At 40.1% G+C, this 18,639-nt stretch overlaps 1 protein-coding gene across 1 annotated transcript in view; it reads left to right on the forward strand.

The window, feature by feature from the left end:
* Positions 1-18,639, forward strand: part of prdm16 (PR domain containing 16) — a 199,615-nt gene that overhangs the window by 33,380 nt on the left and 147,596 nt on the right. Inside the window, exons 4-5 of the mRNA XM_085911926.1 lie at positions 12,506-12,568; positions 12,642-12,740. Of these exons, the coding sequence (XP_085768052.1) occupies positions 12,662-12,740 (79 nt within the window). The 5' untranslated portion in view covers positions 12,506-12,568; positions 12,642-12,661. The remainder of the gene's footprint in view (positions 1-12,505; positions 12,569-12,641; positions 12,741-18,639) is intronic.

Below are 18,639 nucleotides of genomic sequence, written 5' to 3' on the forward strand. Positions count from 1 at the left end.
TCATTATGTGCTATTTGAAGTCATTACTGTAATCGCGAAACCATCCTCTGGATTTAACCTAATCTGTCAAGATTTTAGGCAGGATTTAATTGTTTAGAAAAAGGAAGATTTGAAATTGATAATGGCTCACATAAATCATGAAGGAGAAACAGGGATGAAATGCGGTTTCATCCAGCATTGTGTTGTTTGTGCACATAATCCTAGAGTTGGGGAAAATGATGTTTCTTTTTCTTCCTTAAACTGACATCAAGATCAGCTCAAGCTTTAGTTCACTTATGATAGGAATAACAGACGTGGACTGCAGTCAGGCTTGATTTGTGCCAGCTCCTCATTTCCTCATTGTACAATATTGATCATTCCTTTGACGACATCAGCTATCATAATGATTCGTTTTTTTAAGCCAAATTCCTTTTTAGAAAATCGACAGTTAACGCACCTGTCGCATATCTTGGTTGGACAAATTGGATTTTATGTTCCACAATTGAGGCAGCATGACACTTTACGGCAATGTAGAGTCACCTCTTAACACACATTGTCAGACTTGTACATGCAACATAAATGTATTTTGTGTAGACTGACTGAGAAGTATTGCACAAGAAAAATGTTTCTGATAAGTTTAAAATCTGCTGAAGCATTATTTTAATACTGATCCAAACAGTACATCTCAGGTGCAGTCTGCCTGTTTATTGCATTCATTCATCCATATAAAGTCCAAAAAAAATCTTTATTTTTTGGAAATGGTTTTATAATGGTTTAATAAAAAGTCATTCAAATTAAAGTAAATAAAAATCAATACTCCTTTCTCTATGGATAATTAAGTTAAACAGATGTCACGTACCGTATTGAATGTAAAAACTTAGTTTGATGGCTTGGCTATTTTCCTGCACTGCATCTGTTTAAGTGTCGTGTTCATTCGTCAAACTAATTACTACAAAACAAAACAATCCCCACAATTTCCCAAAAGTTATTTCTATGTGTGACATCCTCACAAGTCATTTACTGCTTCAATCGTGGAGCATTTGTCAAGTTGGACATCTAATGTTATAAACCATGATTAATGAGCAGTACTTTTTGGCTTCATTAAAGATGATGTTGCCCCGAATGTTCATGACAAATGTGGCAAAGTGATGACAAAACACGACCAACGTAATCAGGGGTTAATATGTTTGTTTGCACCAAGTTAATGATCTGTGGGCAACATAAAAATCAAGTACTTCCTAATTAGTCTGTTTATGAGAGTACTTTCATTTTTGATAGACGACCTAGTGCCCCTAGCTATCATGGCTCGCGAAATGCAAACATCTCAGTGTCCAATGGCCACACTGACTGACCAACGTGAAAATATTTACAGAATTAAGAACCGGTGGTATGTGTGAACACTTGTGAATGTATGAGTGTGTCAATCATGCGCTCATTTGCGTACTGATTTCGTGTGAAACATAATGCTCAAAATATTTTATAAAACAAGTCATATTTTGGCTTTGTTTTTCTTTAATGACAAAAGGCTTCAACACCAAGTTTTTTCATTGATTGTGAAGCACTTTTTTTTAAGACAAGATTGCAATTGACCTTTAATTTATCCCATCTTTACAATACACATCAATGTTTGTTACAGGCAGTTGCTTGGAGAAGTAAAAAATGTTGCGAAGAGAACTAACATTGACATATGCAAATAAATAACTTGGAGTTTGCAAGTGCATCTGTTAAGTACCATAGCTTGTGATTGACTGATTTTTATTTGGGGATTAGGACTCTACCCATCAACCAATGAAATCGTGTTGATGTTTTCTGGCATCATCGCATCTTTCCTCATCTACAAAACAATGAAGATGTAAACAGAAGTAAAAGTCACTATAATCATTACCTGCATGGTGGCCAATAAGTGACACTTTTGACAACACAAAAAAAGATGAGGTGTATTTAACAGAATAACTTCATCACTAATGTATTGTTAAATCTAAGCACAAAATTTTGAAATAAATGATTGAGGCTTCAGGACAATTTCTTCACAAGTCTCTCTGAAACCACATTCGTTTGAATGGAGATCAATTATGAAAAGAAAATTGATAAACATCTAGAGAATTTTTTTTATCTTAGATTACTATTTAAAAATAAAAGATTGTTTTTTTGGGTTTGAATGTTCTCTACGCCCTGCGTGAATATCATCTGAGCACTCAGGTTTCCTCCCACGTTCCAAAAACCTGCATGTAGGCTGACTGACCACTCCAAATTGCTCATACTAGGTGTGATTGTGAGTGTGAATGCTTCGTTGGCTTTATATACCCTGCAATTGGGTGGTGACTAGTTCAGGGTGTATGCAAAGAAAGAAATTAAATATAATCATGTTCCTGAGTCATAAGTGTCCCTGACAAAATCAAAATGTTCCTGAGACCTTTGCGTATGGCAGAGTTCAGCATGCTGTTTTAACCGGGTGCCCTTAATTAGTGTAACATTAGCAAATGCAATCAAACATGGGCTGTTTTGAAGTGCAGGAAGTCATAAAGCCCAGTATTTACTTTAGGTAGACTTGTTTGCACCATTAAAGCAGCTAAGCGCTAATAATTATTTCCTCCTACTTGATACTACAAGAGCATTTAAAAGCTTTGAGGCTATTTGACTCACTGTTGTTTAATGGTCTTGTCATTCAGGCTCTGGTCGCCAAGCAAATACCTTAAGATACGAGTAACGTTAATTGGGAGTTTTTCCCCAACATTGTTGAGAATTATTATTATTTTATTTTCCTTTGAGCAGAAGTTTGTGATACCCAGTGTATGGTGACGGACTTGTCTTTGGATTTTCTCAAGTGTTATATGAATTAATTTTGTATTTCAAGGCACCACTATACAAAGGATACGGCAAGCATGGGAAATACTATATAATAGTCAAGTGCTAAATTTATTGAACTGTAACTTGGCTAAGAATGAGAGGTAGATCATTCCCGCATGTGACACAAGGCTTCCTGCTCGTATCATCCAATCTTACACTTGATACCTACTGAAACCTCAGCCAGCATCGCCTGCTAAACGCCACGGAGTGTCTCAGCCCCTCGGCTCTTTTTATGACTGGAGTTTTTTATGAGACCACGGTGGTCCTCTGAGCCCCGAGAGGTCAGACGGCCCGACAGGCAGCGGCCAGAATGAATGGCTCATTTCCGAGCTGTGGCGTGATGGAGAGGATGCAGTGCCGCTAGCCTTTCCCCCAGGCTGTGAGTGACGGGCCGGGCAGACAGAGCAAATCTATGGTGTGTCGAACCACTGTCTGCCTGTTCTGTTTCATGTGCGCTACACTACTCGGATTGGGCATTTTGAAGCGGCTCATGCTCACCCAAGTCAAAGTCATCTGTAACTGGAGGAGGTGGATCACATTTTGCCGCCCTCTGAAGATGTGGTTGATTTCATTTTATATGGGGTGAAACAACGCGCCGGGCTACTGCTAAGCTCTGAGTGAAAATGGCAGCCATCCTATCTGGGGTGACAGAGTGGGATTTGTACACGCCGGCCCTGGATAGCTTAGCAGTCGCTGTTTTGATGTTCATCGGGACAAAGAGGCAAAAGGTGGCTAGACTGGCTCTCAAAAGATGAGCCATTCTGCCTCATAGCCTGGACGCAGTTTTATGAGAACTTGGAGTCAACGTCATTGCGCGGCCCACTTGCGGAGCTGGCCCCCGCGGCTACAACATCTCTCTGGTTTTCATCAGGATGGGACTCGCACGCACGGCTATAAAGGAAAGGACAATTATTCACGCGTGCCATCAAATGTTTGCAAACACACAACAGACTTCTGTGTTTTAAGCCTTAAGCATGGCGCACACACACACACACACACACGTACACAGTTTTGGTCCATTCATGATAATCACTGTCAAATCAAACACACAGTTCTTTCTCTCACACTGCAGCGAGGGTCTGGGAGCAATCAAATGGTCGCACTACATAGGCTGTCTGAACCCTGTTTTCCTGTGCGTCTGCACCCATGCAGCAGTGATTTCTCCCCAGTGCGCTAATAAAACCTCACTAATGATGCTTCCCCCCGCCCACAAGCTGGCTCTAGCAACCGGCCTCTGCACAAACCGAGGAGCTTTTTCTTTTTTTTTTTTTTTTTTTTTTTTTTTTTTTAAAGGAAAGCTCCTACTATTGGTGTGATGTCATCCCCAGCGCCGACTTGAATCCCACCAATCCGTCTAAGAGCTGCCCGAAGAACACAGCTGCTATTTCGGCCTCATTTCTCACCTCCATTCATTCCCCTTTTCATGTGTTTGTTTGTTTACTTTTCAAGCCGTAAATTTAAATTATGAGCGCCCCACACACGTTACGAGTGTGGGTGGATATTTTTATAAAGGGCTTTCCCCAAAATATACTGCTTGTCCAATTACTGACACGTTAACTGCCTCTCATCTGGTGCAGCTAGTGGACATTAACTCTGTGTTTTTGCAATGACACGATTCAGGCCCAGTGGAGGCATTATGCATTTCCTTCTGCACAGTTTCCTGTGTCCAACTGGGAAATAATCTGACATGCACGTGATAAACTGCCCACTTGTAACTATTTGAGGCATCAGCAAATATTTCTTACTGCAACTTAGCCTTAGAGCCATTTTCCTTTTTTAACTATGTATAAATGTAGATGAAGAGGAACACTCAAATGAAAACATTTTTTAAAAAATAGTGCTAATATTGTGAGAAAAAAAATCTATGTATGTTGTGATATAATATCAATGAATACATATGTGACAAGTGTTTGCTGAAATCAGTCCAACACACTTGGGAGAAAATTCCAAATCTATTTTCAATGGATTCTGAATATTTGGTTGTAACTTTGACCTTCTTTTCTTATTTAGCTTATTTAGTCTGTTTTTCTTTTCTTACAGTGTAGTTCTCAACCTGTTCATCTCAAATATTATTTTCATCAGCTAGTACTAAATTTTAAATAAATTAAATAATTTGCTGTAAAATCTCCTCTTTCTGGTTTACAGAACACACACACAGACACAGACACACGCGCACACACGCGCACACACACACACACACACACACACACACACACACACACACACACACACACACACACACACACACACACACAAACACACTAATTAAGGGGGGATATGACCCTTTGCTCATTTGAAAGGTTTCCAGACAGGTTCTTACAACACCCCTTCAATTAGCAGCCATTTGTCTCCTTAAATGAATGATCTGCTCTCCATTGTACAAATACTCCTTAATAAGCAACTGAACTGGATCAGCCCCTGGTACTTCATTTCCTAAATGTACAGTAGATAAAAACACTGCGGTAGTGTATACATCTGTATAGAAATATATAATGGGTAGGGCAATGCAATATAGTTTATAGGATATATATGCAGGTTTATTTGCTGCACTTGTACAACTCCGTACTTGCAATTACGCAACATTCACTTGACTGCAGCAGTCTTGGTTGAAGATGATGATTTATTGCCTGGGTCTCCATTTCTTGACTTTGCAAGTCGCATAGACAGCTGTATTTCTGAGTTGGTAACTCCCTCACGATTACCTCTTAAATCATGAACCATGAAAAAAAATGTCAACTCAAGAATCCTGTAAATGAATAGAGAGCCACATAAAAAGAGGAGAGGAAATAATGCCCAGGGGAGCACACAATACCATAGCTGGGGTTAAGTGCTAGGATTTCAGTCTGTGGGGGATTTGGGGGTCCCTGCGTCTATAGACCTCTGTCCTCAAAACTGACCCTCCATCCACATCTTTCCCTTCTCTCGCTCATTCACACACATTCATAAGTATATGTTGTCTTCCGCCAGCTCCGCCCTCTCCTTCCCTGCAGGTTCCAGTCATCTGCTATAATCACAACGATGATATACGGGCCCCATTAAAAGAGAAGGGCTGCTGACATGCGGGACAATAGCCCCTCACAGCATGTCCAGGAAGTCTGCCCATCCAGGTGCACTTTCCCTTACAGGCCAAGCCACTCTCCCTCCTTCCCATCGTCTGCCTTTCTCACCCTCTCTTCCCTGTGTGAGCTCATTTAGAGGCAAGGTGCAGGAGCGGGGGGTATCGGAACAGGAGAGAAGCAAATGGGGCGGGGGGGTTGGGGGAGTTGTTAGGCGGGCTAAAGGTGGATTTGCTAAAAAGAGATTTAAGAGAAAAGTGTGGGGGTAAGGGGAGAGGTCAGGTGTGTTGAAAAGAGTGGACATTTGAGCAGCGGGCGACGCGGAGGTAGTGAGCACCAAACAATAGTGATAATAAAGTCTCCCCTTTCACCCCTTCTGTGCTTCTCTTTCTCTCTGGGTCTCTCCTCACCTGACCTACCGCAGCGCATCACGGCACACGGGCCACGGTGAGAAGAGGGCGGGGGGGGATAGCTAATGGGACGGGACTGATGATGACAAGTACTAGTGACCGCATCACTGCTCGCCCATCGGAATGTCATTTGGGCCACTACTTGCACTCGCAATTTTTAATTTGATGAATCTATATGTGCATTGCTCCACAAGTCTCATGTTGAAAATACTGTACGTGTCTTTATGGAAAGGAGGGCGGATGTGTAGTTGTCCAGCATTTCAGAAATGTGCACGTTTGACTCATTGAAGAATCTAAGTTAGGCTTTGTCAATGTTTTTATTATCTGGAGACCCCTTAAGCAAAGTGGGTTTTGCCATTTAAGCAATTTGTCTGCTTCAGTATGTATCCTTTCTCACCGACTTAGTAGCTATCATTTTAAAGACTGCAAAGTCACTCATTTGATTGCAGCTGGGATTAAACGTCTTTTTACCAGTAGAATTAGTCACTCCAGTAATTATCCAGTGGGTAGGCTCTTACCTATTTTGTGAGGTAAAGCCAAGAAGTGACATTTTCTTTCTCAACACAAGGCTGACGTTGGGCTAAAATTAAACAAGACTGAGAAGCCTTTCAAAGTGGAGGTAGGCCTGCATACTGTAAATCCCGCTCTGCTTCAGTGAACCAAGGAGGCATGGGGTTCCTCCTTTTTCCACTGCTGTCACCAACACTTGAGGGCCACCACCAGATGCCCGAGCTCCTCCGAGCTCCGCTGCACAAATCCCTGCTTGCCGTCATCCAGTGCAAGCTGACTACCCTACCTGCTGCTCTTGTGTGGTCCACATCCAGCAGAGTAGACTAGAAGCAGTCACACGTTCTGTCCTAAAGATGTAAAGAGGAGCAATTGGTGTCACTTTTTTATGGGGTGATAAAAACAGGGATTTTTGTCCTTGTCCAGTTCAAGTGTGTCTTGTTTTGTGTTTTTATTTTCCATACTATCAGTAGAATTTGTCTTTACTGCTCCCATAGTTTTGCAATCACTTAAGTAAAGCAAACTTGTGTTGCCTTACAGTCAAATAGATTTTATAGTTTTTCAAATATAGTAATCACACAAGAACTCAAGGAAAAAAATCTTAATGTTTTGTAATACCGGTAGTATCACAATACAATTCAGTCATTAATGTCTTACTGCTATAATTTCTACCACAGTTAAAATGAAACAAAAAAGTAAAACTACAATGTCCTTTTTGAGTAAACCATGACAAAGTCGGTCGGTATTGTACAGAAAATTTAATTCTAAATCTTTTCACAATAGAGTTATATTAATTCAAACTACAGTTTGACATTTCTACGTTGACAAAACAATAAAACTTGATGACGTTGTTGGATACGCAGTGTTGACAGCAGATGTAAATCAAACAGTGCCCTACTGCACAAACTTTATTGAACGAGAGATGTCTCATGTCGCAATAGCAATTTTTTTTTCCTAGCCCTATTTGTAATAAATCATGTCAACAACATGTCCTCCATTTTTGTGGAGTGTATTGAACCATAATTTGCCTTTCTGGACCACCTCACTGCTGAAAAATATTTCCGTGCTTAATCTTGACTTTTTCCAATCTCGTGCAAAATTCTTGTGAATGCACCATTGTTATATGTTTAATGCTGCTGGATTCAGTGCTTACATTCAACTTAAAGCAGACAAACAAATGCATATCCACACTCATCCAGTGACACACGTGCACATGCATATGCACTCGCAGAGTGACATGGAGTCAGGCTGACAGGCCGTCAAATCCTTTTTGGCCGACATTACCCATAGCCAGTCTTGCGGAGAGCATTTGTCACGACCAATCAGAAGAGCCAGTGGAGTTTGTTATTGGAGCTCGGATTTTGGGAGTGGGGGTGCCGGGACGCTCCGCGGTAGGTCATGCTGACAAAGTCCTGGCTTGTGTGTACATCGTGGAGCAAGTGTGTGGCACACTAGTCAGATTGGACTTCTATCCTTCATTCTCTTGAAACAGAACAGATCCTCTGGATAAACTCACAGTAGTGGAGAATTATGCCCCTCCCCCTGAGTTATAGACATACGCACATGCACATTTATCATTATCCTCTTTCTGCTCCTTACATCATGTTTTTTCTCCTGTCTTGAGTTCAATACATCATGTAAAAAAACAAATGTTTTTCCTCTTGACTCTACCATTTTTACCGCCACTGCAAATGAAGCTTGTATTGTTTTAGAGCTGAAAAACTAATTTAGAATTTTAGGAGCAATATTTATTCGCCTAGTGATTGCACAAGGGAAGCCGTATTCAGTTACAGTTTTATAGTTCCATAGATGGTGGCACAGAACATTAAATTAAATAATATACTGTAAATATATTGAAATGAATTGTCATCGGTACATCAAAAATTAGATACTACAATACAAATCAAGCCCAAAGTGAACAGCAGAAAGGGTCAACATTATGAATCTGAAGGGAATGAGTGTATGTATGTAGCCGAGAAGAAGAGGCTTGGAAAAGTGGTGAGGTGCCAGCATGGGCCAAAGCTTACAGGTGCCCCTAAGCTGAGCCTTGCATGAAGTGAAATGCTGGCAGCTGACAAGGCTATAAGTGTCACACGGTAGCCTTGTTCCCTCTCACTCCTGCAAAGGTCAAAACGAAACCTTATTTCAGCATTCCTCTGTTTCAACTGTCAGGGAGTAAATTAAATAACTATATAAAATGAAGTGACACATCGTCCAGTCTTCAACATGGTCAGAAATGTTAAAGTCACCAAGAATGGGCATAAAAATTGGATTAACAGATTTTTGTCAGTGATTCTTGAAGCCTAACCATCTATCCATTTTCTATTCCTTTTGTAATTTCTATTTTCACTCCCAGACCCATATAAAAAAGCAACCAACCACACTCATGTTCACACACATTTAAAGTCTTCAATTAATGTAACATGTCTGTTTTGGTATGTGGGAGAAAAAAATAGATGTTCAAAACTCACGGAGCAGAAAGCACTGAGCAGAACACAATTGCTTCCAAGAGACAGAAATTAGCAATGCTGTGTTGGAATTCATCTTGCACGAGAGACCGTCACTCTTTACGCATGTTCGCTGCTTACAATCATCTTGTGATTGGAGCGCTGTGCTTAAAAAAAAATTTTTGTCTCGAGCCTGGTCGAAAGCCAACATTCGTGTCTTGCCCTCACACAAATCAAGACATTCTGATTTTGACGCCTCTACTCTCTCAGTTAATGAGACAATCAGCATATATCACAGGCAGGTTGCCTTTTTCTCTGCTTTGGGTGTTTTTGATTGATGCAGGCAGCCCATCACAGAGGCGAGGCCTGGCCAAAGAAGGAAGGAAGGGAGGCTGAGTGCAAGCCTATTGTGCAACATGTGTTTATGTGTCCAACACAGGAGGGCAGTCTTTCAACACTTCCTCCGCCTGCGGGGCAGATCTCACTACTGCTTAGATTTACAGTAGTGCTGCTGGAAGCCCTTCTCTTAAAATGGCTGAGTGTAAAGTTTTTTCTTTTCTTCAAGTGTTTTTTTCATTGGACAACAGACGATCTGAATGACTTTCTTCACCTTTGCTTTCAATTTTCTTTGACTTCACTGTAAATGTGTCATTTTCATTTGATTTGGTTTATAATAATAAATTAAAAATAAAACAAAATCCGCAGTGAACATAAGGGCTAAAATGTATTGATTGGTATTAAAACTTTACAGTATAATACATTTAAAAAAGTGTGTTGAATTTACTCATTTTAATTTTGTCAAGTGGTTGTACGAAATAGGAACATCTGGCTCCAGATGCATTTTTTAGGTAGACTACTGCTTAAAAAAAATTGAATCCAGATGATGCTTTTATATCAAGCCATCACTTGATGAAATAAAAAACAATTCCAACATTTTTTTCTGATGTACTTGACACAATAATTGTAATTTATTGTAATAATTGAGAGTGTAAAGTTTTTTCTTTTCTTCAAGTGTTTTTTTCATTGGACAACAGACGATCTGAATGACTTTCTTCACCTTTGCTTTCAATTTTCTTTGACTTCACTGTAAATGTGTCATTTTCATTTGATTTGGTTTATAATAATAAATTAAAAATAAAACAAAATCCGCAGTGAACATAAGGGCTAAAATGTATTGATTGGTATTAAAACTTTACAGTATAATACATTTAAAAAAGTGTGTTGAATTTACTCATTTTAATTTTGTCAAGTGGTTGTACAAAATAGGAACATCTGGCTCCAGATGAATTTTTTAGGTAGACTACTGCTTAAAAAAAAATTGAATCCAGATGATGCTTTTATATCAAGCCATCACTTGATGAAATAAAAAACAATTCCAACATTTTTTTCTGATGTACTTGACACAATAATTGTAATTTATTGCTCAAAGAATCCTTTAGAATGTACAGAGTTTTGCATTTTCTGTGTGGAAATTGCATGTTCTGCATTTTCTGTGTGGAGTCTTCATGTTCTTCTCGTGCCCGCAAGGGTTTCCTCCAGGTCCTCCGGTTTGCTCCCATATTCCAAAGACACTCATGGTAGGCTGATTGACCACTCCAAATTTTCTCAGTTGACTTCCGGCAAGAGTGCAGTCAACTCTGCCACATACTAATAGAAAACAACGATACCATTCACACCTTCTGGCAATTTAGAGTCTTCAATTGACAGGCCATGTCCGTAAGTGTTACAACTTTCAACTGTCAGGTTTTTGAAGAGCAAAGCTTCTCGACCTTTAAGTGTGCATAGATTGGCTGCAAATGTGCAGTAATGCCTGGTACAGACACAGATTTTTAACGTCTTAACCAGCTTTTTAAGTGAGTGGCCCCACACAAAAACAAACATACTGTGCTTTTGCTGCAGTTATCGTGTAAGCCATACAGTTGGAAATGTCCAACACAACACCGCACACTTAATGATCACAAACCAGAAGGATGTTACTGCACTTGTACTAACCTGTGGTGCCATTGGGTCTACAGATTGCCCAAAAATACAAAGAAGCTTTGCAAGCTATTGAAGTCCATGTGAAATAATAAATAAATGTTTTATACACTCGACACACCACAGAGAAGAGTGTTAACAGGCCTTACAAATTTGTATGAGTGAAAAAAAATTGCCAAGTTTTGTACAATGAAGCTTCAATGGATGAAAGACCGAGCCGTTCCTTCCACTTTCTAATGCTGTGAACATATCCACTGAATACATTGAAAGCATGCTGATGTGCTCTAATGGCCCTGCCAAGCCCCAATCCACAGACTCTCATGTCAGACTTTGTTTTTTTTGTCGTCCCTCTTGCTCTTATTCCTTCTCAACAACGAGGCACTCTAAAACCGCCATGGCAGCCTGAAACCGAGTTCCACAGGATCATGAATATGAACAGATTGGATTGTCAGTCTCGATTGTTCTCCAAGCATATTGGGGCGATATAATAATACAACACATACCAAATGATAATCACTCAGGATAACCTTCAGTGACAGGCTTAGAATCCGGTTCAATATTAAACAATTGTTTCTATCAGTAAAATGTGGCCAGTCCCACTTTTCCCTGGTTAAGTTACTGTATGTAATCCCTCTTTGTTCCCCGAAGTCATTTTGCTGATGTTGAGCAAAAGAGTAACTCTTGAAGAGCTGCTGCTCACAAAAATAGGCCTCCTCACTCAGTAGCGCAGCACTTTACTGGGTGTAGCCATGTTGCTGTTTGAGGTTAAGTTGTAGTCATTTGTTGTGATTTGTAAAAATCCCTTTTTGGATTGAGCTTGTGCATACCTTTGGCTGTGTAAGCACCAAGACTGGCCCCTTTAGGCTTGGAGCTATTTAAGTTTAAGCTCATAAGGCTTCTCCATCAACCTTCCTATAAGTGGTTCTGACACCCTGAGGTGGACTGATCTCTGAAATTGTCTCTAAATGCAATATGAGACAATCCTTACCATTCCTTTTGATGAGCATTGTCATTGTTTCATGTGTGCGTGGGGGTCCTGTAGCTGCACTTACGTCACCCCCCCCCACATGCGGTATAATGATTACCCCTGTTTCTGTTGACTGTGCTCTACACAAGCTTACTATGTTGTGCAGACACATTGTTCTGAGTTTTTGTTTTCAAACCCAGCAGTATTTGCAGTCTACTTAAGTTCAATTTCATATTCAACAAAAGCACACTTTCTCTGTTTTGTTTGTTTGTGTTTGTTTGTTTGTTTGTTTGTTTGTTTGTTTGTTTTTTACAGATCCTGCCGAGGAATAGTTGATGGATTCACAGTTGAATGGTGGCCCAGTCATGATGTAGTCTCGTAGGTGCAGGACCAAATCCTAGTTTGGATCTTTACAGCAGGTGTGAACATGAATCCCGAGTTGGATTTTCAGGGTGGTGGTGGGGGTGCCAGATGCTGGTGAATTTGAAAGAGCCGCTGATGGGGTGGCAGCCAGGGCGCCCTCTCCAGTCTTCACCCGCTGACATACCAGGTGGGTGTCAAATGGACACTCGTGGGCTTGGCCCCGTTCTACTGGATCTGTCCGCAGTTGTTAATGATAGCACACGTCGATAACCGGCCCCGCCACTTGATGCTGCCCACATAAGACTCGTGTGAAGTCTGCCAAATTGTGTGTGTGTGTGTGTGTGTGTGTGTGTGTGTGTGTGTGTGTGTGTGTGTGTGTGTGTGTGTGTGTGTGTGTGTGTGTGTGTGTGTGTGTGTGTGTGTGTGTGCGTGTGTGTGTGTACCTGGTCATCATTTGATGCTAAAACTCCTCCGCATTATGTATATATTCGTCTGCGTGATGGCTCTCAAATAAGTCTCACTTCTAATTGTGTGGTAACCACAGATTACTCTTACCAAGTATGAGCTTCTATGGCATTTCAACAAGATGACTGGGTAAAATGTAAATTTTTCTCCAGTAGTATTTCAAGGCAACCATTTAATTTTAATTAGCCTGCTAAAGGCTTTTAATTAGATACATGATAGGCTACTTAAATCGGCAACAGAGGCATGTTTTCATTGTTTTTAAATACAAATGATAACGATGATTCTACATTATATTATTATTATTATTATTATTATTATTATTATTATTGTTGTTGTTATTGCCAGTGATTTTTTATTAATTATCGTAACAACAATTATACTGCATTGAAGGTATTGCTAATAGTGTGTGTACATATTATTATTAGTAGTAGTTGTAGTAGTATCAAGTCATTTTTATAATACATTTTTATCTTATTTTAGATAACATATTTGTAAAATTTCATATTACATACAGTTTAATGGTGCTATAAATTGAGTTTATACTGCGTTTTAGAGGTTTCTACGACTGTAGATTGATTTTAAGAATCTCACCAAAATTTAAGGGGGATACAATTGTGGCAATTTTTTTTTTTCTTATCTGAATTTAATTATTAGCTAATAGTTAATATGAACACAAATGGAATGTTTGTTATGGCCGTTATATTTGCATAACGTTACAAGTTATACTTAGTCTGAATGGTTGTGCATGTGTGAGTGTGTGTGTGAGTGGGTGTGTGGTGTTTTTTTTTTGTTTTTTTTGGTTTGTTTGTTTATTTTAAATCCCCCTTGGGGGCAAAAAGGCCTGAGGCCCTGTTGGCCTTTCCAATCTCTGCGTGTAGGCTGTATATGCCAAATAATAATATGATAGGGATTTTTACAGTGTGTACGCGCTCGCGTGCATGTCCGAACACGTGTGCGCACGTATGTGTGCGCGCTCTTTGGCTGACTTGTAAAATTATGACAGGCCATTTTCAAACCCAAAGATTAACATTGTGATTCCCAGTGTCCCAGTAGACAGCGTGATTGATTATATCACATTGTATTAAGGTCATTTCGACATCAGGGTAATTTTCAACTGGAGCCTGCGGGCCATATTTTAATGTGCATTTGTTTGGCGCTGCTGTTGCTCTCTCTCTCTCGCTCGTCTCATCTACGGAAAATGGATGGCGACATTAACGAGCGATTAATTAAAAACAACAATTTTAATGGTGATAGCACGGCTGCTTTCCCTTTTGAAAAATGATGTAGCCTTTTACATACGGATTTTACATTTAAGAGTCGGGATTATCAAAGAGTAGAGGTGTATATTTTAATTATTATTTAGATTAACTTCAGATTATACACTCCAGATTGCTCGTGAAAATCCAAATGACGTTATTGCCGTTTTGACACTGATGCTAAAGACGTATTATAACGATATTAGTTTTTTTCATAATTATATATTAACATACAACATACATACATTGCTATATTTTACTATTCGTGATTCATCATCTTCTGTAAATACCCGCTTGTCCAAGTTCATGGGATATGCCATTTTAAAAAATAATGAAATGAATAATGAAATCAAATCATCGAAATAAATGAAGATGAGAACACAAAAAGACTAGTCAAAATAGCAGCTTCAATGCTCAGAGAATCTTTCACTTTAATAGAAATCGGAATATAGAAATAATAGGTCAATACAAATGGTGAGACATTCAAGTCACTTATTTCTGCTTTTTGCCTTTTATTATGTCTAAAGCGAGTGCAATTAGTTACTAAGAAAAAGAAAAGTGCCGTAAATCTGTGTGTGCGTGTGTGCGTGCGTGCGTGTGTGTGTGCGCGCGCGCGTGTACGCTTGTATACGCGCGTGTGTGCATGCGCGCGTGCTTTCAAACGTGTATTATGTTCCAGAGTCATCATATTTATATGCTTTAGCACAATTATGGACTCTGTACGTGCGCGCTCGCAGCTTCATGTACATTTAGCGATACGAGCCGGCGAGCTCGCCTCATGTGCGGGCCTTTGCACTCGGTCGTCTCACATGTCCAGTGTGCGCCGATGTTATCTGCGCTTAATCCAGAAACCCGCAGCCTTTTCCACCGCGGACCAAGCTTCGGTTTCGCCGTATGTGTGTGTGTGAGGGGGGGGGGGGGGGGGCATGTTCGTGTGAATGTGTACGTTTGTGTATTCAGTCACCACAGTCTTGACCGCAGCAATTTGGGGTGAAAAAAAAAATTCTCATCTGTGTCCCTCTATCCCAAACGCGCACCCTCGCCATGATAGTGCATATAGTGGAATAAGTGCATTCATTTGTTGCTTGCATGTTTTACTTTTGCAATCTGCAATTTAATTCGAAATCCAGTCTCTCTCTCTCTCTCGCTCTCTCTCGCTCTCTCTCGCTCTCTCGCGCTCTCTCGCGCTCTCTCGCGCTCTCTCTCGCTCTCTCTCTCTCTCATATCTATATCTATATATATATATATATATGTATATATATATATATGTATGTATGTATATGCGCATGTTGCACCCTTGCACACGCGCAACAACTTGAATTCGTTTCCTCGCTTTTATTCTGTATTTGTCTTTGAGTCTGACCTAATCGATCTGAGTCATTCGATCAAGACAATAGCTCATTCTCACGCTGTTTCCTCGCCCACTAAAGAGCTCAAACAAAACCTTTGCATACCACATTAATTATGATTTGTTCATCGTTCTTTTTTTTGTATGACATATTTTTGCTCCTTTCTGGCTATTGAAATAATTCGAAAAAGCTCTTTAATGTATTTTTGAATTAATACATTTAGAACCCTGTAGAGTCGAAAGCATTATTATATTTAAAATAATGCCAGTGTGTAAGTGGCCTATATACCTCACTTCAACATTGTAAAAAAACAGGGGAAATCCGCCCCCCCACCAACTCCTTCCGCCCCTAACCAATATTCCAAGACAGGCTCCCCAGAGTAAACACCAGATATATGCTAATAGCTACTGTTTATAAGCCTACATTGCTGGTTAATAGATTTTTTAATTAATAAACTTTTATAATCGTGTCAAAAAACGGCATTATTATATTTAAAATCATGCCAGTGTGTAAGCGGCCCATGCGCTTTAACGTTACTAAAGAGAAGAATCCATCCACTCTCCTCTGCCCCCACCAGTTTTCCAAGAGAGGCTCCCTGGAGTATCCTCCAAATATGGTAATTGCTACTGATTATTATTATTATTATTATTGATTAATAATTACCGTCTGCGTTTCCCATCAACTCGTGGGGAAACATCCCAGGCGATTTCTGCACAATGTGTTGGAGACGTATCTGATGAGCCTGTGAGAGTTCAAAATCCATGAGTATAATGTCAAGAAGTTGAAATTAAACACATTATTATTATGGTTCACATCATCATTATGATTAACATTAATATTAATAATGATTGATAATGATAATAATAATAATAATATGTGGTATTTGTTAGACACTTTTTATTTATTACGAATATGTTACTATAGTACTGTACTACTAAAATACTAATAATAATAATAATGACAATAATTGCATATTGATTGTGTTATTTTAACAGTTAGTGGATGTGTGCGACACCCAACAGACTGCAGTCGCTCCATCATCGCAGATCTTTAATAGGCCCCAACACAGAGCCGCCTTTATTTAGCCAAGACCAGACGGAAACCATTCCCATATGACATGTAGGCTAGAGGCCTAAGCACCATGTGGAGCCCGGTCCACCGCCCGGGTTCAAATGCACGCTGACAGAGTTTTCTCACATTTTGCAACATGGAACAATTGATCAACAATAATAACGAAAACAATAACAATTGCATTTTAGACCTTCGTCTAAATATAACCTGATTAATTACAATAAAACCATGCATGAAAGAGAGAGAAAAAAATAAAATCTTTATTATGTTGTACATTTTGTCAAATTTGAAGGAAAACATTACCTGTACTTGGAGCCCAGTCAAAGCCACATAGTTCCGCCTGCAGCACACAAACAAACATACAAGCAGACAGGTGCAGATTCATGCTTACCCAGCCTGCAGTTCATAATCCCTTGAATGCATCGTTTTTTCCCCTTATAATTTTTATTTTATGTATTATTTACGACAAACCAACAAAATGAAGCCAACAGAATGTTTGGTTTGGAGCAGCAGGGGGAGGAGGAGGGCATGCATGCGTCAAACAGCTGCTAGCTGCTGCATTGCACGCACACACACGCACAAGAAATATCCCTTGAACTGTGCAATTAGTGGAGAGCCATCAAATAACAAGTTTTTTTGTGTGCCAGACTTGCACGTCTACCAGTCTGCAAAATGTTAAAAAAGACAGGCTTGTGTTAATAAAACCATTAATTACATACGACTACTACTACTACTACTATTACTACTACTACTACTACTACTACTACTACTACTACTTATAATAATAATAATAATAATAATAATAATAATAATAATAATAATAATAAACTTGGTTTACTAACTCGGGTACATTAATGTTGTATAATGTTGATTTTTTTAAATAAAGAAATAATAATAATAATAATAATAATAATAATAATGCTTGCCTTCTTACCTGCATGGCGGCGTGCACGGGCCGGCTGCAGAGAAGCGCGTCGCCGCCTTGGGTTAAATGCAAGTGGGTGCTGGCAGCAGCGGAGCTGGGTGGGCTGGGAGAGCGTGGCTGAAGGAGGGAGAGGAGGGAGGGGGAGAAGGTGAGAGTGTGAGGAGAGAGCAGCATGTGGAGGAGGAGGTAGAGGAGGAGGAGGAGGGGAAGAGATAAGTGATCTAAAGGGGAGACGATAGGACAAAAAAAAGTGATGATGATGAATACATTGGAAAGTTTTTTGGCCCCGGCGAGGGTGTCAGATTGAATGGAGCTGTGCGCATGTGCGAAGGTGTCCAAACTGACAATGCTGGTGAGATGAAGATAGTGTTGTTGCTGCTTCTGGGCTCACGGTGGACGACGAGAGGAATCTACAAGGCGACAAGATGAGATCCAAGGCGAGGGCGAGAAAACTGGCCAAAAGTAGGTCCCGCGTTTATGGTCTTTTCCTTCCCGGGTTGCAGAAAAAAAACAACAACAACAACAACAAAAAGAAACAAGTAGCGCTTCTTGCGCGTTCCTGTCCGGTGTCTTTGCGCGGAGGAGGCAATACTCTTCGGCCACTCTGATTAACTTTTTTGAGGAGACCCTTCGTTGCGGCTGCTCGCGCGGGCTACTGCAGTTTGTGTGCACTTTGCGGCGTATGCTTCCTTGAGCAAAACTTTGACGCCGGTGCTTCTGTGCGCTCATGACTGCAGCTTCGAGATTCGCTCTTTCTTTTCACGCAAGGTTTTTACTTTTCTAGTTCCTGAAAGTTTCGGCAAACTTGTCGAAATGCATCCGAATCTTCTTGTAAATAGAGGTGTTCCAAGACTTGTGAAATCACAAAAATCCCTGCTCGTGTTATAGTGGGCGCTGTGGTACTGTCCCACAACATTTCCTCCCGGGGCGTACATTTTTATTGTATTGTATTTTATTTTTACTTTTGTGTGTGTGCGGGGGGGGGGGGTATTTTGTGCCTCGTTTGTTTTGCAACACTCA

This window comes from Syngnathus leptorhynchus, chromosome 1 (genome assembly GCF_054491065.1).
Source record: "Syngnathus leptorhynchus isolate UIUO chromosome 1, UIUO_Slep, whole genome shotgun sequence".
NCBI classification, from domain to species: Eukaryota; Metazoa; Chordata; class Actinopteri; order Syngnathiformes; family Syngnathidae; genus Syngnathus; species Syngnathus leptorhynchus.